The sequence below is a fragment of the Lipophrys pholis genome, assembly GCF_963383615.2.
Source record: "Lipophrys pholis genome assembly, chromosome: 19".
In the NCBI taxonomy this organism is placed as follows: Eukaryota; Metazoa; Chordata; class Actinopteri; order Blenniiformes; family Blenniidae; genus Lipophrys; species Lipophrys pholis.
Window position 1 is genome coordinate 11,438,719 of NC_137647.1, and position 21,343 is coordinate 11,460,061.

Below are 21,343 nucleotides of genomic sequence, written 5' to 3' on the forward strand. Positions count from 1 at the left end.
TGAATTCTTTGAGTTGACTTTAGGATATGATGAACTAATTTTTGTACTTCAGTAGATGCATTTACTTCAATTCACTCGAAGGGCTACAGTCATAATTTGATATGTTTATATGAAATGACTGCACCCACAGTGATAAACAAAGCCACCAACATTGTCAAAACAGTGTCAGCAGCTCTTCTTGTCAGCGCATTCAAAAGTGCTGGAACTTCCAAGTCGATTCATAAACACACAAACTGAGAAATACCAGGCAAATTATGTCCATGTGACCTTGAACATGCCAAAATCGCAATTTAAAGCTAAAGCACAGTGAAGGACCACAATGTTTACGCCAGTTATATTCATTATATCATGCTTTTTTTCCTTTTTGCTGATGAAACAGCGCCTGTTTCTCATTCACGGTCAACATTTTCATTCTTCTACAAACATGAAGTACACGACTTTAAAGATTGTTTTTCCTCCACAACATCATACAAAGACTCAGACTTTAGTAATCCTCAAATACAGGCCTGTCGTGGGTCTTTACTCAATAACCACATGCGTGTAAATCCACAAACAAGTATTTGCAGCTGCCGCCAACTCTAAACAAGGCAGTCGGCAAACACACACACACACACACACACACACACACACACACACACACACACACACACACACACACACACACACACACACACACACACACACACACACACACACACACACACACACACACACACACACACACACACACACACACACACACACACACACACACACACACACACACCGTGGTGTTCACCAGGCAGTGTTGGCATGGCGCCCTGAGACGTCTGCACACATCACAGGCACAAAGGAGGGAAGGAGACACAGACGAGCGAAATAGAGCAGCAAAGAAAGGAAGAAGAAAGAAAGACAAAACAAGAAGGCTAAAAATAGGACCACCGGAACAAACAAAACGTTGTGAATGGCGAGGTGGCAGAGGAGGGAGGAGAGCAGGAAAAAATGGATGGGTACCTCGCCTCTGATCCTGGGCAGAGCAGGAGGGATGCTGCTCTTGACGTCCACCTGTCTGTGTCCTTCTGCCTGCCGGGATCTTTGTCTGTCTGATGTCTCAACTCTTCTGATGCCTTTGTGTGCTGGTCAGATGGTCCTGTTTTTAAAATTTTTTAATTCACAACTTAAGCACAACCTAATCTGCTGTATATTGTTATATATTTGACTACCTTTCACAGTGTCTCTTTGTCACAATTCTTGATTTCTTTCATTTGTCTGCTGGCTTGTCGGCTGAACACAGCTGCAGTCTGCTACTGCCTGTTAGTTTACTTCATACCCCCACCACCACCACCACCACCACCTTTGCAGTCTTGCATACACTCAACCGAGCACAGATGGACACTAATCTCAGACAGGGCGACAACAGTGCAAAAGCAATCAGACGACACGACGAAACAGATGCAGCGAGAATCCACTGCATGAAGTTTCGCATCCGCCGTGGACGTCATGCAGTGGTGCCAAAGGGAGAGGATACCTCAGAGGTGTCCGTCTGTCCCGAGTGTCCTTGCATCCCTCCATGAACGATTTGGACCGGAGCCAAGTCGGGCATCCCGCACCCACATTTCCACGGCTCAGTCCCAGCATGCCTTGGCTCGATGGTGAGTGATTGCTCTCACAGCAGCAGAACACAGGAGAGACAGAACGAAAGACAGAGGAGCTGGATCGCTGCCATGTCTCCCTTGTAGTGAGCTAATGAAGCAAGCAAAAGGCTGGATACACTTCAAGCATCAACACAAACACGCACACACACTAACTCCCGCAGTGGGAACAAAAGCCCAAGCCAGAACAGACAGAAGGCATATTGCACACATCTTTCATGTTTATAGTTACAAAAAAAGCCCAACAGGGTAAAGACACACCAATCTGTCTGAAAAGTGACGGCGACTAAAACGACTCTGTTCATAGTTACAGTGGCTTCTTCTGATATGTTTTTTTTTTCTTCGCTTTGCGAGCCAGGACTGTTGTACAATGAGGAAGTGAAGCCAGAAAATGACTTGTTTACCTGGCATTCAGGCAAGGAGGCAGATGAGGGGAGAGGCGGGCTTCACTGTGTTCAATCTGTCTGAGGTTACATGGAAGGCTGCTTGGATGGGAGGAGAACACAATGCCTGAAATAAAACAGAGGGGGCAGAGGAAATGAGATAGAGAGACGACAGCAAGCAGAGGAACAAATACATCAGATTGACAGGTTTATTATCATGTTTGATAAAAATGAGAAAGGGGAGAAAACAAGTAAAGCAGCACAGACATCTCTACTGACCTGTTTCATCTGTACCTTTAAATGATAAAACAGTTTTTTTCCAACGTTACAAACAGTGAAAATCCACTCACCAGATTCACTTGTATGAGTTGTTTCTGAACCAAAGCGGAGTGGAGAGAACCAGATGAACGTGTTCTCCGTTTTATCTCTCCCGTCCGTGCACAGAAAGATCTCAGGGTTTTACACCAACTATTCGTCTCTTTAGGTAGGTAAATGATTAAAACAAACAAACAAACAAACAAACAAACAAACAAAAAAATCATAGCACCCTCTGGTGGTACACGTCCAAGTCAGCTGGATGAAGTGGTGTAGAAAAATGAATGCATAAAAGTGTTATTTAATTCTTTTGTAATCAAACGGAATTCTTTAAAAAAAAAAAAGTGATCAAATCTTGAAAGACAGGATCACAAACACGGTGCAGCTCCCACAGACTTCATGAAAAATCCAATATATATATATACAATTGATGTTTGTACTCGCGCTGTTATTTATCATATATAAATTATATATTATATATAAAAAAAAAAAAAAAAGAAATAAAACTGCAGTTAAATTTTTTTAACATACCTCAAGGTAAATAGAACATTCTGAGGCAAGGCAAGAGGTAATTCATAAAGCACAAAAATGATAACGTTTGCGGAATAAATCACATTTTTGTAAACATTTCTGTCGGAACCAAGATTGAATTCCCCAAACCTTTCGCTTGTAATCGACGTTTCGAATGCTTGCGAGGGCAAATGACCAAAAAACAATGTCCCGTTTCAATGGAACCAATGTATTTGTAACTTATGTTTTGATTTAGTCTAAATCTGCAACAGATTTAAGGTTAAATTGTGGGGGGGGGGGAAAGTCTGTTGATTCTCAACACACAATTTCTGCAGCCTTGTTTTAAGAAATCCATTCTGACAGCATGCTAATGTTACTTAGAGATATATTTAATGTCCACTAACCTTTACTAAAACTGCAAAAGAATTAAAAACTTGACATTGTTTCATTTCATATTTAAGTACAGGCACTATTAGTGGAAAAAAAAAATATTGTCTCTGCAGTTTTAGCTCCAAATTTTTGTTAAGTCCCTCTTTTATTTGGGAAAGTGCCACCATCTCAAAACCAAACAAAATAGCTGGTTTCACCACCTTCCTGTAGAGTTACCCATCTATAAAGGATATCAAATCACTCAGAAGCAGCAAAATATATTTGATCAGAAAAAAACCCCCACAAAACAATGTGTCTTTTTTTTTATTTATTCCCTTCAAAGCAGGAAAAAACAACAACCCTGAAAGTCAGTCAGGTAAATAAATTCGTCAGTTTGTTTTGGATGAAACATAAAAAAAAAAGAAAAAGAAAAAAAGAAATTATATAACAACGTCTGAAACCACAAGTATTCACAGTATCTGATTAAAAGAACTACAATCTCTTCTCAATGAAAATCGAGAAGCACTCCTCTGTGTGCGAAGGAAATCAAATTACTGAGAGACGTCTCTTCAAGATGCAACATTTCTTTCATTAATTCAAGTTGCATTACAGATCCAGATCGTTCACGCTGGGAGATGTGAGCCGGTTGCTATATGTGCAGAATCCCTTGAACTGAAAAAAAAAATGTTCTAGAGTGTAAAAGTTTGACCTTTGGTTTGATTTACATTCATTATCAAGTACACTTCTCCTTCACACCTTGTTCATTCACATTTTGGATGATACATATTAAATAAGGTAGAACTTAAGGCGATTGGAAAAGTACGAAGGCACCAAAAAAAAAGAAAAAAAAAAAGAAAAAAAAAGGAGAGTCCAGGCACCTTTTGGTCAAAAAAAAAAAATTCAAGTAAATTTCACTTTTTTTTTAATCAAAGTAACAACTCATCTTTATTTCAGGTCCAGCATGAACTGTCTCATATAGTGTGTTTATCTTGTTCTCATCGTCTCCCCAGTTTGGTTTCTCCATACCGTTTATAAAAGACCTCCTCCTCACGCCTCCTGACTCGTTCTTGATCGGCGATCTCTCGATGATCTCTTCCTGATTTGCTGCACGTTTTGGTTTTATTCACTTTATTTAGCTCCCTCTCCTTTTGATCTCTTTTGCTTTCATTTCTACTTTTGCTCTGCACCCATCCCCGGGTTGGGGACTCTGCAGAGGATTCAAGGGGGGGCAGGTCTCTGTCTTTGCTGTGTCGGTGGGAGGAGGGAGATGAGTGGTGACTCCCCGCTGACCTGGATTGCTGTCTGTAGGTTCTTGATGGCTCTTGGTGGCTGCTTTTCCAGGCCGGTGAAGCGTCTCTCGATGGCTTCTTTGGAGTTTCATCGGGCGGATCAGTGGATCTTCTCCCGGTGCTGCTTCGCCGGCTCGTGATGCCGGAGGAGCTCCTGGAGCTGCCTTCTCGTTCTCTCTCATGTGATGTTGACGAGTGAGATGAGATTTTTCCCTTTTTCGCCGGAGAAACGCTGCTGCGCTCCAAATCTCTATCCCTGCTCCTGACTTTTTCCTTCTCTCTTTTGTGCTCCTTTGATTTCTTCCTCTCCTCCTCCTGCTTCCGGTCTCCCCCAGAGTCTCTGTGTGAATACGACACGCTGCTAGTTTGGTCTTTGCCACCAGAGGGAACCACACCTCTGTTTGATGCAGACGCTTTGTCGCTTCTTTGCGCCTCCTGGTCTTTCTCCATCACCATCACTCTGTCCTGCTCTCTTTCCATCTCCGTTGACCTCTGTCTGTGTGGGCCATCGTCTCCCTCCATTTCCCTGATGGTCACTGTCACAGACGGTTGACTCAGAGCCACAGGCGGAGTGGGAGTGTGAACTCCAACCCCTCCTTCATCCTGCTCTTCTTCCTCCCCCCTCTCCCATTTGGAGCCAAACACCTGGGAATGACCAGACAAACGGCACAAGACAAATTCACTAACATCTCTGCTTTAACGTGACGTAGTTTTACTTAAATAACACTGAAATATCATCTTGACCTTTTGCACAAGCTGCTCTGGGAGACGTACCTGCATGAGAACCCGCTGGTTTCTTCCATCTGCAGCTTGGCCCGGTGGCTTTTCCTCTAGATTTTTCACATTTCTCCTCTCGCCACTCTCTTCAGCTCCACATCTGCCCACTACACTGTGCACGCTGTGTAAAAAAAAAAAATAAAAAAAAGAAGCTAATCAACACACAAAATACAGCAGGCGAAGGATAAAAACCTGTGAATATTAACAGATTTTATTTAGATTGAAAGAAAAAATTAAATGTTCACAAATCTGCATCCAACTGATGACTGTGGGTTTTTTTTGTGTTGAGTGTTAAACTTAAGCTTTTTTTAATGTGCCGACTGGGAAGCTTTTTGTTGTGTACTTTTTCCAGTCTATGCATCTGATGTCTGTTGGGATGTTTTCTTTGTTCAAATAACCTTGAATAAAAAGCTTTAAATAAAAGCCTTAACACTTTCAAAACAACTACTTGAAATACTGAACAATAAAATACTATAATGCTGTAAAAGGATATACTCACAAACGTTATCACAATATGTTTATTCTCACTGTATTTTTGACAAATATTGTTCAATCCTGTTTGGATTCATTGTGTGCTATTGAGTAAGACAATCATGTTTGAAACTACTAGTTTTATTTGTAAAACGCATATGTTCAAACACAGGATGCTTTTGTTTCCAATTCACTCGAGCTAAACGCAACATTCTCCTGGTTATTCTGAAACGTTTAAAGTAGAGTAGTTGTGTGTTTCATCGTTTTTAATAAGAACTACAGATTGTAGGAACGCAGCAATAATAGACTTACTCGTCGTCTGCTGCGGTCAGTTGCTCGGGGTGAGTCTCGTCTTTGCTCGCTTGTGGGGTCAACATGTTGGGATCCTCTTCTCCCCACACGCTTCTTTTCTCCTTCATTGTTTCACCTCCGATCCTCTTGCATGGGTTTTCTTCTCCTTTCTGGGAACTGGTGGCCAACTCTTCCATTGGATGACCTTGATGGCTGATGCCCTCAGTCTCTGCTTCTGCCTCTCCGTCCATCTCCTTTGCACCACTGAGTGCACAGTGCCACAAAGTGAAGTCCTCCTCGGGTTCATCGCCAACTTTAGTTTCATCCAAGATCACCTTGCCGGCGTCTGTGACACAAGTTTGGTCCCATATCTGTGCAACTTCAACTTCTTCTGGTTTTGTTGCTTCTGTAAACAAAGTCTCCTCCTCTTTGATGGCCTCTTTCTTTTCATTTGCTTCAGTTTCAGCCTGAGCTTCGTTAATCGTCTCCTCTTTAACCAGAACACGCTCTGTGCTTTCCTGCGTTTTCTCCTTAATGCTTTCTAAATTAGACAAGTCCTGTCGATCGATACTTTCATCTTTTCTCTTCACGTCCAGGTTGATGTTGATGTTTATCTTCTTCTGTGGTTTTAGCTTGATCCCTCCCTCCCAGATGTCCGCCTTTGTCCGAAGCCCCGGGTTGTTCTCTTTTTTCTGTTTCTTTACCTCGAGTGGCTTTGGAGAGTCACTCTTTTGGCTTTCAGGATTTTGTGCGGTTTTAGTTTCATGGCATTTGCTGCTTTGATGCTTCACAGCAGGACTCCTCTCTCTGTCACTTCTTTGAAGGTCTGTCACTTTTCTTTTTCTATTCCATGCTGATCTAGAGTCATGCCCTCTCCTGCTTTCAGAGCTTTCTTTTCTATATGGGTCCACCAAGTTAGGCTCTTTCCTGGTCTTTACTTTGTGTGGTCCATCTTCAACTCGCCCAGAATGGGAGTCTTTGTCTCTCTTCTTTGCTTTTTCCTTTTCCAGATTCTTCTCTTCTTTATCTTTTTTCTCATGATGCTTGTCTTGACTTCTATCTGGTGTGAGGAGTTGTTGGACCGACTCTAAGGTGTCAATGGAATTTGATACTTCATGACCACAGGCTGGTATTTCCATCTTGATCTTCTCCTTGTTCTCGCTTTCATCTTCAGAGTCGCATGCAGCATGAGGAGATGATGACCCCTCCCGTCTTTCTAACTCTTGCGTTTTCACCTCCCTTTGCTCTTGTTTCAGGAGATCAGACTCCTCCACATTTTTCAGCGTCAGCTGTTGGGTGTCCGCTCTTTCAGATTGTGTGACTGGCAGGTGGCTGTTATTGTCAGTGCAGCTCTCAGAAGTCCCCGTTTGAGTTCTATCTTCAGATTGTGCGGAGAGGCCATCGCTGGATGACTGAGAAGGAGGTGAACAGCAGTGACTCTCCTTATGAGAAGGAGACGATTGACTGGGTGACTGAGACGGGGTTGAGTGACTCTCGCTTGAAGAATGAGATGGAGGGGAGCGACTGTAACTGGACGAGTCCGACGAAGGGGACCGGGCGTCCCTCCCACTGGTGCGTCTCCCTTGTGTTTGGTAGTTGGAACAAGAGGCTTGAGAATTTTTTGTCATTCCTTCTTTGTCCTCCCACTGAGGACAAGTAGGAGGGGGACCCGGTAAGGGAGGAAAAGGTAGCTGGTGGAAATGGCTGACATAGCTGCTGAAATATTTCTCACACCACTCTGTGTACTCCTTCTTCCACTGCAAATAGCGGTCTCTGTCCAGCTCCAAGTTGCTACTCTGAATTCGCTGCTCAGCTTGCTGGCTTGCGCCCGCTGCGTCCTTTCTGGAGCGTTCTCCTCGCCGCCTGATGCTCGAAGATGACCTTTTGCTGTGATGGCGGTTTCTCCGGTGGTCTGTAGGTGACTTGGACTTAGACTGGTAACTCCCTCGAGGAGAAGATGAGGAAGAAGGTGTAGGGGAATGTGAGCGTTTGTAACCAAAGATATAGGAAGAAGAGGGGCGGGAGTGGTGGTCCCTGCGACGGGAGTACGGAGAGCGATGCCTGAAAAAACCCCAACAAATTCATACAATTTTAATTAAATCAAAAATTATGTGTGTATCTGTGAATTCAAGGACACCTGAGACACATGACTCCTCCTGTTCTCAACATAATAGAAAATACTCTGTTGGAATTTGGTCGTCTGAAAAAAGCCATTGAGTAATGTAAACGTATCTGAACATATTCACATAGCATTGTTTAAAAGATGTTGCCCTTCTGAAATGAGGATATTTAACATCGTACACCAAAGAAGATCAACCAAGTAAAATCGGAAATGTAATGCATTTCAAACAGACATACAGAACATACAAAAAACCCATACGTCTCTTCTGAAAGACGGACAAAATACCTCGATCTGCCTTTGGATCTGGAGCGAGAGCGGGATTCAGAACGACTCGAAGAGTGAGAGTAGTACTGAGAAGACTTGGACTTTGCTTTAGAATGACCGGAGGAGCGTCTGCTGCTGGAAGATCTGTGAGGTGAACTGTGTGACAAAAAGAAAGTGTGATCAGATAATGAAAAGCCTCCCCTTCTTCCCGTTTCTTATAGTTGCATTTTGGTGCTTCAGTTAAAGCAGAATGTTCAGGAGTGTTTAGTGGATTTACAACCCCAGTAATCATGGTGATATTTTAAAGAATGAGGGAAACATTTTCACTTGTTTATGCATGTTGTCATCTCAAAGCAACTTCAGTATTCAAAGTGTATGATTCAACACATTTTATAACAGCAGACCAATAACATTTTCTACCTTTCCTTTCTCTGATGCCTGTACCACTCCATGGGTACGGAGGGGGTGGGGGAGCAGAGGGAGGGGATGATGGAGCCCTGGAGGGCTGCGGGTGTCCAGATGGGTGTGGTGGGAGGGTATCCAGGAGGGAAACAGCCGTTAGACTGGTGGGCGGGTAGGTTCATATGAAAAATGGAAGCGGCATAGGGAGATGGAGGAGTAGGATGCTGCTTGATAGATTCATTCCAGCTTCCAGTGGGACAACCTGCAGAGGAAGCCGAGCTGCAAGGAAAGACAGCGAGTTTTAAAAGACTTTTAAACTGAATAGAGACCAGTAAATTAAGTGAAATACAAATAGTTTATTGACCTATTCAGACTGGTTGATGGCTTGGAGTGTTCTGCGGAACCTGTGGAGCCAAAGAAAAAGCAGTTTTAGGTCTTTTATTGATCAATGCGCTGTTCGATTGAGTACAATAACATAGCTGATATGTTATACACAACAGAAGCACTCATTACACACTCACCTGAGGACGCTTGCTGATTCACACCGACGCTCTGAGGCTGCTCTGCCATTGAAATGTCGTTACCCTAGACAGTCGCGAACAAGATTCAATAACGTGTCTTCATATTGCTATATTGTGTGTGTATGTGTGTGTGTGTGTTCCTGCGCTCACCAGTGGTGCCAGCTGGGATGGAGCAGCAGTGGGATCTTTGCTCGAAACACACGAAGATGGGGAGTTGTCCCTGAGAACGTAGTTCAGAATGTTTATTTAGTAGCCTTGAAAAAAAGCAGCTTCAGCTTATTGAAAATACACACTCATATAGAAGACACTTTATGATTATGATGTGAATTATGCGTCGTTGACAGCCCGCAACATGTAGAAATTGTTCTTCAGCTATTGTGCAGTAGCAAAATCAGCTTGAGGAGTTTCACTCAGGAGTAGGCTCAGTGTTTGTCTGAAGCTCAGCATTACAGTTATTTGAACAAGCCAAAGCTGACAGATACAAAGTGTGTAAACACAGAATGAACATTAAATCTGTTTCTTTTAGTGAATTCCACGATAGTTGAGCCCAAACTTGGACAAAGTCATAATTATCCGACACCACAAACACATGTGAATCAATGATATTTGTGTGTTCACGTACTTGGGTGACATCTCTTGGTTATTGTCCACCGACTCTGAGGAGACACTGGGTGTGCTGTCAACAGACGCAGGACATGTTGCTGCGGGAGGAGCCACAGGCACCTGAGATAATGGTGGCGTCTTTGCAGGTTTAGGATAAGCCTGGAGGGAATCCTACAAAAAAGGAACACCAAAAATGAAGCGTAAAGAAATGACCAAAAAAAAAGGATGGAATTTCTAAACAAAAAGATGATAAATATGAATGTATTTATTTCAATGTTCAAAGTGATTTTAACAGAAGTGCTGTCACTTTGACAAAAACAGTCATTATTCTGTTTGCTCCTCAATCACAGACAGAAGGTTGTCATCCTCCCAGATGAAACACATCATTATGAAGTTCACCTGCTGTCTGAAGCGTGAATGCTGAGGCTTCAATGCTGAGGGAAGAGGCGTGGTGGGGACAGGTTTTGGTGTTGGGTTTAAATTCTGGGACGGGGTGGCTGCAGGCTGCTTTTTGTTGGCGTAACCTCGCTCTTTCTTAAAAGTGTTTACAGCCTGCATTGACAGAAACAGATCAGTTAATTTCTGGAGACAGAAATAGTTCCAAGTGATACACATTACAGAAAAAAAACCAAAAAAAAACATCTTCCTATTTATAGATTTGTCTTGAATTCTTTCGCCTTCATTTACCTGTCTGAGAAATTTATTGGCTATCAGTGTGTCGGGGGAGACGTCTGACTGGCTGCACGTGGGGCAGACATGATCGTCTGAATCCAGCAAAGTGGTGCGAATACCTGAGGGAGTCAGAACAAGAGTGGACATGTAAAGCCAGAAGAGTCCCATAATTTCCGGACTATAAGCTGCTACTTTTTTCAGACGCTTTGAACTGACATAAAACGACACAGCTAATTTATGGACTTTTACGGGTTAACAGGCTTCACGCCGCCAGGTTCTACTTCCGCATGCAGATACATGCTGTTTTGAGCGCCTCTGCTTCTCCAAAACTTGCCCTAAAAGTGATATTTCTGCTCTTCGCGACCTCGTCTTGTGCTGCTTTCCGTGGTCCACAACTCCAGTACCTGAGCTGTCGGCAGTGAGTGATGCGCTCAGGTGCATCACGTAACACCGCCTTCTGCACTCCGTGGCTGAGAAATCTTCCTCCTCAGAATCCTAATCAGCAAATAACCGATAAAATACTTTTATCAACAGAGGTAAAACCCTGTGATTCTCTCTCTCCCTCTCTCTCTGCGGGCTTCTCCACACATACACAGCGCTGTGTGCAGGAATTTCTAGCACTATGAAAGACTGATTTGCGGGAATTGATGAAAATATGAGCAATCCCCGTATTCCCGCGGTGAAACTCCTGACCCGTTACAACGTGGACACTTATTATTCAATGCTGCGAAAACACGAGGATAATATCAACAGACATATTGGCAGTGCATATCTTTCAGTGCACAACTGCTTTTTATCAATTTTCTACGTGCGAGATACTCACAGTCATCACAGTAGCTGTTTCCGCAGCAGGGGATGACCACCGAATCACACAGCAGGTCACGACAGATCACACACAGGAGCTCGTCAGGTATGGGATCTTCCTCACTTTCTAACTCTTGCACAAAAAATGGAGGCTTTTCCTTTTTACCAATCGCATACGCTTCACTGCAGACAGACAACAATGTAAGTAAGTGGGTGAACTTTTCATGCAAGCGTCTACAAATGAGCCATTAGGATAGAAACGCTCTTGTCTTTATATGAGATTTTAAGCACACATTTTGGACAATGATCTCTTAGCCAGAAAGTAAACAAACTTTTATGTCCCAAACTCATTTCTTTAAAAAAAAACCTTAAACACAACACTATTATCTATACTCACGCGTCTATAGCAGGAATAGCGTAGCGTCCACAGTTGGTGAGCATGGCTCCTTTTATGCTGGGGTCGTCCACCTCAACCATGAAGGAACGAGGGATGCCCGTGCTCTTCTTTATCTTCAGAGGAGCCTCAGCATTTTTATCTTGCTGACAAGACGCACACAGACACAGTATATACAGTTAACCGATCCACGACAGCGTTGATTAACTACATACGGGTCCACTGAAGGCTCCCGCACATAAAGACGACTCAACCAATAACAGTTTCTTTGTGGAGCAAGATTTGTGGCTACTTGTAGGAGATCAACGCTTGGATGCCTTCATCCAGTCCATGCGTAATATCCTGTAGGTCTCGGAAATGTATTGATGATATGTAAATATAACAACCCAATAACTTGGTTATTGCAATAGTACGATATCAAGTGGCGTTAGAGTTACCTTGCGATATATAGGCGACATCACAGATAAAGAGAGTTAAGTTAGTTAATTTTACAGTGCAACTATTTCTGTCAAGTCATGCTAAGAGTACAACATTAGGGTAAGGGTAACCGGTAAGAAAATCGCATGATGTTCATGCAGATTGCATATCTTTAACTTGGAATTAGGGAAGTTAGTTGTTAGAGGCAACAAATCATGTCAGTTTAGGTTTTTGTGCGTCTATGGCTACGTTCACACCGCAGGTCTTCATTCTCAATTACGATTTTTTTGCTGGGATCCGTTTTTTTTGCGCGATCATTTCACATGCGACCTGCCGTGTGAACGTGGTCAGACCGGATGTCTTCAGGCCCCAGAGCGCAGGTGCATTAGACGATGTGAAGTCACGCATGGCACGCCGTCAGCAGCCGGATTGCCAGATGTCACTCACCGTTTCCAGCCCAAACAATGTAAAACCCACACACCTCAATAAAAACCAGCCCACATCTAAGCCTGTGTAGGAAAAAAATCTGAATTGGGTCTCATTTCCCTGCAGTGTGAACTTAGAGATCTGATGACGTATATGCGCCTCCAAGGACTTCCTTGTCTTTCATAAGTCCTACTCGTGTTTTTTTCTTTACACTCCTTCATCGAGCAGGTTGTGTCTGTCTGTTCCGAACTGTGGAGATATATTTGGGCTGCAGTGACGACTATTTATCTATGTTAGCGAGTCAAGTCTTGAAATTAGAACTGCTTGTTTCAGGACAACAATAACATTAAAGGGGCCACTCGTGAAAAGTAGTTTAACAAACCTGACAAGTGAGAAACTATTCTTGATGACAGTCTCATGGGCCTAAATGGTATTGATTGAAAAAAAAAAAAAAAAAGTGTTTTGACTAGATTAATGTGGGACTAATCCTGAAAGAAGTCTTGCAGACATGGAAACAATCCTTTATTGTCCATACTGCACAAAGAATTCAGCTGAACATGGATTGCAGTTAGACCGTCACCGGAATTAAAGATAATAAGGATACTTACCCCAATTGTCGGACAGTTCCTGATGTGGTGTCCAGAAAGTCCACAGCGATAACAAGTGTAGCTCCCAGGAAGGCTGCCAGACTTCTTGGTCAAACTGGATAAAGAGCGAGGGAATAAAAGAAAATAATGTAGCAAACAAGAGAGAGCGGGAAAATAAGAGCAGAGATGACAAGGAAAAGCCGGTAAAATATCTGGGAGCAGACTTGACTCACTTCATGGAGTCGCAGATAGACTGACTCATCAGAACTTTGAGCTTATCCTCCTCTGGCACGTCTGCGTCGGCCAGGTTAGCCATCTGCATGTACATGCAGAAATGTTAGGTTTTCAAATAGACACCAAGACATCAAGTCGGGTTTAATTGAAATAAACAAAATACAAGATAAATATGAAATATATATATATAAAAAAAGAAAAAAAAGATTGAGTGCATACCTTGGAAAAGAAGGACAAGGTGCTGGTTGATTTCTGCTCGTCCATCTGTTAAATATAGACGAGACGAGAAGGTGAATGTCTCTGGACAAGATTAATAAGCTTCCCTGTATGTGCAAAACGTTTTTGTGAATAAACAATCTGACCAAAACTCCAGCAAAGACGATGCCAAAGGATTGAAAAAAAAAATGATCGAGAAACAAAGTTGCTTTCCTTCTAACCTTGAGGCTGCAACCCCGTGCCTCAGGGGGATGTGCTGCGGGGCATGAAAAGCCACTGTTCCCTTTCAGATTCGCAACTTTTAGCAGAGTTATTCAGATGGCATAAAAATTATACCAGCATTGAGCACCGATTTCCAGTTAGTCTGAATAATAGATTTCGCCGATCCTCCTCAGAGAATTTCTGCCAGGCTGTTCCAAGCCAGTCCCCCCCTTAGAAACGAGCTATAGATTTGATCAAATCTGCTTTCGAGCTAAAATGACCGCTTCCTATGAATTCAGTTTATTTCCGAGTATTATTTTTGTTTGTTTCAATGTCACAAAAGAGAAATGTGCACAATGAAGGCTGCAGAAAAACTTGGCCACATCACTCTGAAGAGAACCTGTTCACAAGGAAGTGAGATCACTTTTTTTTTTTCTTTCAATAAAAATGTAAGATTGATGCCATTTTGTAAAAAGTGCATCAAATGTAAAAGTCAGCATCCACTTGAATTTTTGGGCATTAAAACGAAGGAAAATGTTGCAGTTCTTAGTATTTATATGTCAGTGTTGTCTCTTTTTAACTTTCCGGCCCACTTCAGATCCAATTGTGTTTTTTAGTGGCCCCTGAAGTTAAATGACTTTGAGACCTTAAAAACTAAAATATCCCTGCCACCACTGACATCTACAAATAACTCTTGTTCTCGTCAAGAACTTACTTGAAACATCAATGTTATATTGTTTGAATTTCTGCTTTTTGTCTAATGGAAGCTACATTAAATCAATCCGATGATGCATCTGCACACTAGTATTTAATAGTGATTATGCTCATCGATCTTCTGAGATAAGATTTTGGCTTAAGAAAACATTCTACATTGAAACATTTTAATAAATCAACAAATCCCCTGTACAACCAATAGCACACACACGAATAGACGTGTGACATTAAATGCCAATGATAAAAGTCTGGATATCTTATTTTTCTTTTGTTGCCCTTATAACATCATTTAACCTAATAAACTTTATTCAGACTGACCAAAAACGCTCATCCCCCCCCCAAAAAAAATCATAAATTGAACTTTAAGATCTAAAAACAAAATAATAAAATAAAAAAAAGTGCAGACCTGCGTTAAAATACTATCACCACTTATTGATTAAATAAATGCAACAAAATGTACCTATTAAATCAGCCAACTAATGAGAAAACAATTTTTGCTTTAACAAAATATCTGAGCTGGTGCATCAAGCAGAACTGATCTGCTTTTGCAGATTTGTATCAAGCTTCTTAAAAAAAAATAAATAAATAAAAATAAATTCCTGGATGTTCTCCTTTTCAGTGAGGGAGCATCGTCTTGTTTACATAGTAACCTTCACAAAGTGCAATCTGAAAAGCTCCGCATAAAATAAAATAAATATAAAAGTCTTGGACAATAAAAACTCAAATTAAACTATATGAAGTGCTTTAAAAGCAAATATTAGAAGACAGCCTGTGTTTGAGCTTTGGTTTTACCAAAGTAAAGTATGAACCCAAACTTTTCACCATAGATTAGAAACGTCTGATGGTCTCGTGTACCAATTTACAGCTGTAACCGTATCAGTATCATTGTCTCACGCATATAATCAATACACAAAACACCTTCGTGCAAACTGGAAATTTTATTGGTTTGAAAAACAAAAAACAAAAAAAAACTGTAAACAAACTGAAAGTACTAAAGAAGGGTGGCAGACACTTCTACTGAGAAACCAGAGAGAGAATCAGGTCAGTGCACACCAATTCAGACTGCAGCAAAGTAAAAGCTTTTAGATGACTGGAGCACAAGAAAAAAAAAAAAAAACAACAACAACAACACAGCACTCGGTTATTGAGGCGTGAGCTTTTGGAGAAACCTCAACTGCTGCAAGTCGAGCTTGAATAATGTGTTTTTAAGACTTGTGTTTTCAGTAACGGATGCCATGTGTTTCTAAACTTTGATGGTAAACCTGTGACTTAACTGCACGAAAGCCTCATTACATCTAAACCATACAGGTTTTTCCATTTCCCTGACAAACGGTTGGGCGACCTGTGGTGAGACTCTGCGCACCAGCGTGGTGAAACAGCAGTTGGGTTTATCAGCTGCGACTCGCTGGTCAGTGTGATAATGTTCCAAGCCGCCCGCGCAGCCTTCACCTCCCTCTGACTCGACCAATAGAATAAACACTGACTGATGATGCAGCAGATTCATTTAACCGCTGCCGGCCTTCATGTCAAATAAACCAGCTGTGTGTCGTTTTACCTCTTTTTGTTAACCGAATATAAACCCCCCTTTTTTTTTATTTTTATTATAAATATTCTTTTGGAATAGTGGTTTTCATTTATTATCATAAACATCTTGAGTCTCATTTGTGAAAATATTGTGGAACCAATGTACACCAGTCTGTCAGATATTTCAGATGACATCACATTAGATAACATCACATTCAGAGCATTTTGCAGTGTATTTTTTTTTTTTGGGCTACGTACGGCTCTGCTGGCTCCAAAGGCATGGGGAAGCTGGACGTCTGATCGCTGGCTGAAACGAAAAGAAACCCACAGTCCGCAGTGACAATGCAATCTGTTCCCAACTCCTCGTTAAAATGACAAGCCCGGATGTAAATACTGCCCTTACTGTGATATTACTTGATATCAAGGAAGCACTTTCGGCGTAAGTGATCCAGGACAGAAATCCAATCTACGTCTAAAGTTCAGCCAAACTTAATACGAGGCTTCAGCCGTCTGTGTCGGACGGATCTTCTGCAGCTAATCTTTGGGGTGTAAGTTCCATCTCTGCTTCCACAGATTGAAGACAGTGCCACACAAAGGGTATTTCATATTACACTAACTCTGGAGGATGTCTGCACCATTTGAAAACTCCGAATAACATTTTCTGAAAGTAAATGGACTCGACAAAAGTTTCATTACAACCAGAGTGAGTCCATAGTGAACGGGAACTTGTTTGGTTTAACTATGAATGGAGTGATTCAGGAAAGTAGGCTTAGGTGGGGGAAAAACTCCAGAATCAAAGAATGAGAATTTTGCTCAGGTTTTCTTGTCAAACCGGACGAACACCTCACTAATTATCAAGAAACTGAAACATCTCCCGAGGCTCCCTCGGGCCGTCTTCACAGGTTTCATTGTGAAACCACGTAACGACAGCGGCACCCATTAACTACATGAAGCGTTCAAGTGGATCCTGGACGATAGATTGCACGGCAATCCTGACCTTTTCAAATAAGGTCATTCTGTTTCACGAGTTAATACATACCCAATTCTGTAGTTCAGACAAATTGTGATAAAGTACAAGTTTTCAAAAAGACTTTTCCAACAATAAAAAACAAATAAATAAATATAACGCTTTTCTCGACTGCAGCTCAAGCTGTTTCGAAATGAACGCGCACCGTCACACGCCGCCAGGCTGGGTTCAAATCAGCCTCTTTGTGGAAGAATTGTATCAGAAGGCTTACACTGAACATGAACTATACTTTCTAAGTTTATTGAGCTACCCTTTGTGGAACTGAGAACTCTGAGTCATCTCAGTCTAGTGTGCCTTCTCCTGTACATCACAAATGAGAAACAGAAAGCAGATGCAAATTATGGCACAAGGACAGCCTGATACTAGATACTCACTGATCTCTGTCTACAGGTGCACTGATTTATAAAAACTCATAATCATGCTTAAAACATAATAAACGTCTGTAGGGCTCGGATTGGTATATTGCATTGGATCTTTCCCATATAGTTAAAACACGCTTTCGCCCTCATTCCCCTCCCCGGGTGTGCATGGTGCTGACGGGGCTAATCACATGGCCGTTAGTCTGTTCCAGCGAGGTTCTGCTTTCCAAGCAGAAAACCCACAACACCCCTGGCTCCCCTATGTAAGCCGGGCTAATATCTGGGTAATCCCTCACTGTGTAGGTGCAGATATGTGCTTTCCTCTCTTCTATCAGCTTTTTTTTTATTAAAGAAACTCAGATTTAATCATGTGACAATAAAAAAAAAAAAAGGGATACAGCAACAGGTGTTGCCACACAAGACTAAAGTATATCTGTGTAGATTTTCTTTCAGTCCCTGTGATAAGAGCGGCTCATCCAGTGATATTGTATGTTTTATTTTGTATTTTCTGTGGGAAACACATTTCTTTCCAGTACCACGACGACACCTCCATTAGCCTGGACGCCTGCTGAGGCCGAACTTCTTGATCTTCACAGACTATCGCCAGTGCCCACTCGTAATCTGGCTCGTTTCTCTTCAATCTCTTGTTGGAGGGACAATAAACAGCTAAGAGGTCGACTTGTAAGTGCCCGGGTGGAGCAGGCTCGGGCGGGGTGGAGCTGTTGCTATCACAGGAATATCAACACCGATAAACGCTACAAGAAAGCAGCTGCCACCCCCCACCTCTCAAAATGACACACTTACATGTTGTTGGACTTGTTGGAGCTCCGCCTGGCTCCAATGATGGGGATCCTTCGGACGATGACCGAAGAGCCTTTAGCTATCAGATCGTCGTCACCCGTGTACTCTGAGCGAGATACACAAATTATACCCACATTATATTTAGGATAACATGATTATCATACAATAATGTTTAAACTCAGGTGGTGTTTAAAAAGTAAACCACTCATTTGTTGTTGGTAAACCGTAAAGAAATGACTCAATTAGGTTTTTGGTTCTCTTCGCGGCTTGGGAGTGTGAAGTGTTGAAGTTATTCACTGGGGACTGCGGTGTTTTGGTAAGAGCAGCAGACATAACAACACGGAGCAGGGATAAGGCAGTGAGCGATACTTACCTTACCAACGCTAGAAACGAGGCAGTCGTGTGATTGTGAATTTGAAAACATGCACGTGAGAATGGTGATCCCTGAGGAGAAACACTGCGGCTGCAAGTGAGGCCGAGCGTCTCAATGGGAACAGCCGTTTAAATAAAGGGTAAAAAAAAGAAAAAGAAAAAGAAGACGGCAAGATCTTTGAGCACATTTAAGTAAAGTACAAATTCAAGTCAATCTGTTGCCTTTTTTCATTGCAACAAAAGTTAAATAAGTAAAAAGTCAAGCCACCAGAGAGGCTGCATTTTACACTAAATCATGTCTCAGGATTGTAGAGCTTTTGATCATGTCGCAGTATTTTAGGTCATTTTGTATTACTTAAAAATGTCATTTAGTCATATTGTCTACAGTCTGCATGGGGTCACAGTTGAACAATTGTGTTTCTACCTTTTGTTACTTTACGTTTCTCTGTGATCATGTCGTTGCCTTCACGATTTTGTGTCACATGTTTCGTTTCATTTTTCAGTTGCTTTGAATCTTTTTGTTCTCCTTTTCGTAAACCTAAAATTCTTTGTATTTTGTCTAAGGCACACTTCAATAATGCCGTCTTTAAAAAAATTGGAATGAAATGGAAAAACAGGTAGTTTGTCCAGTGAATTAAAATGGTGGAAATTCCAAATCTCAAAATGGATGTGCAAGATTAGATGTTTTTTCGCCACGTTTTAGAGGACATCAAAAAAAAAAAAAAATTGGCTTTTTGACAGTTTCCTTGAGATTTGCACGACTGATCTGGCACCAGTTTGAAGTGGGATCCCCTTTCTAATGCTCTGAGCTGCTGGAGTTGAGGACCAATAGTAATGACCGATCTGCAAAAAGACTTAAACCAGAAAACTTCCGAGTTAAAAATGTTTATTTCTCTCAGCCAAAGCAATGAAAACTCCCTCTTTGAAATTCTCTAAACCTTTTAGTCCATGTTATGCGTGTAGAAATAAAGTGCCATGTCAACTTTTCAATTTTTAATCCACCTGTATACTATTTTGTAGAGACTGCAGTGTTCTGCATGATGGTGCATTGTCCCACCACATGAGTCCTTTTGTAACCTCCATTTATAATCTCTGAATCATGAGTCTTCTCTTACATGGTGGCTGCACTCTGAAAACTCATTACAAGGCCTGTTTCACAACCTAATTCGAATCTTATCTGGGAGATGTTGACTCTCCAAAGGTGATATTTATCATGTTTAATCTGCATGACACTGGTGTTCCTCGTTTGCCCCGTTTAATTATTGTAATGATAGTGTTGCTGCAGCAGTTAATGTGATTATTTTGCTTTCAAGGTGTGTGTGTGTGTGTGTGTGTGTGTGTGTGTGTGTGTGTGTGTGTGTGTGTGTCTAACGGCACTCTAACCTTATGGGCATGCCTCCTGATCTTACCTTTACTATTTTTAACCCCCACCTCTCGTGGGAGAGCTGCCCCACCACCATCAGGCGGTTTATTAGGTCCACGAGGCAGCAGGAATGCGCTCTATTCAATCGGCCGGCACCCACCTTTTGTCCCGGCGTGACTTTTCTGGACCCCCACCCCAGTCAAAAACGCACAGACCGAGGTGACGCAACCCGCCCTCCCACCAAACAGCTGACAAACAGTCACCACGTGTCATCCAAAGTTCACACAAGTCGCCATAAACACAGTCGCTCCGCGCCTATGTTTTTAACTTGGTTACCTTGCTTGGTCTGCGCGTTGGTGATCTGCAGGTCGCAGTCCGCGGCTCGCAGCTTCTCCTTGCCCATGATCTGCTTCTTCAGCTCGCTCAGCGTGGTGTGCGGGCCGTCAAACACCACCATGTCGTAGCTCAGCTTGGAGGAGAATTTATAGTGGACGTGAGCCATGATCAGAACAGAAGCTGGGTTTTTTTTTTGTTTTGTTTTCCTCCCCCTCTGCGATGTGCTTCCCTGGAATAGATAATGTCCGTTAGCAGGTGTTTTAGCAGGGAGGAGCGTTACTTCTTGTGCGCCACGGCTAACGGACGCTAATTAATCAAACTGGCTCATAAAGTGACGTCCGCGGGTTGGCATCCCCCAACATCTGCCGGGACAGCGGCAGGGACTGGAATCACAGCGAGAGCGACCGGTTTTCGAGTCTAAATTGAACTTTTATTCGCGCCGAGCGGCCGCTGTGTGAATCCGAGGAGTTGGCTGACAGAAACCACCAGCTGTTCCCACAAAGCAACGGCTCGTCAGCACACAGCGCGCACCGGCTGATGCGGCGTTCACGTGACCGCCGGCAAGCTCCGACACAACAGTGTCACACCTAACGCGAGACTGGTTCAACACTCGCAACATAAAGATTAAAGGAAAATATTTTATTTTATTTAAAACACAACATAGCATGAAAATACAACTTCAAATTATAAATAGAGTGGGACGTTTTAGAAAACACCGACAGAATAAACAAATACCAACAGGACAACGGAACAAATAAAGATAATTTACATATTCAACCTGAACAAGCACGAGGTGACACAAAGTCACTTGTACAGTAACTTATGGAACATTTAGGCTTTCATGCCTTATTCAGATATTTTACTGTCTTCGTTGTTTTCTTTAATATTTTTACTTCTTCAGGATCAAGAAATAATTTTTCACTGAATCCATGAACGCAGCACATTGCC

General features: G+C 42.2%; 1 protein-coding gene across 1 annotated transcript; it reads right to left on the reverse strand.

Annotated features, from left to right (window-relative positions):
• Nucleotides 1–774: 774 nt before the first annotated feature.
• Nucleotides 775–20,892, reverse strand: LOC308124316 (uncharacterized protein; the record flags this gene model as incomplete). Its single annotated transcript, XM_080487235.1, has 20 exons — nucleotides 20,396–20,892; nucleotides 18,328–18,430; nucleotides 16,396–16,444; nucleotides 13,702–13,746; nucleotides 13,482–13,564; nucleotides 13,270–13,363; nucleotides 11,822–11,964; nucleotides 11,444–11,607; nucleotides 10,636–10,739; nucleotides 10,348–10,500; nucleotides 9,968–10,119; nucleotides 9,496–9,565; nucleotides 9,346–9,409; nucleotides 9,189–9,228; nucleotides 8,843–9,103; nucleotides 8,444–8,578; nucleotides 6,058–8,097; nucleotides 5,272–5,395; nucleotides 4,383–5,142; nucleotides 775–809 (listed from the first exon to the last, which is right to left on the reverse strand). The coding sequence occupies exons 1-20, from the start codon at nucleotides 20,559–20,561 to the stop codon at nucleotides 775–777; spliced, it is 4,785 nt and encodes a 1,594-aa protein (XP_080343361.1). The 5' UTR covers nucleotides 20,562–20,892.
• Between the last annotated feature and the right edge of the window lie 451 nt (nucleotides 20,893–21,343).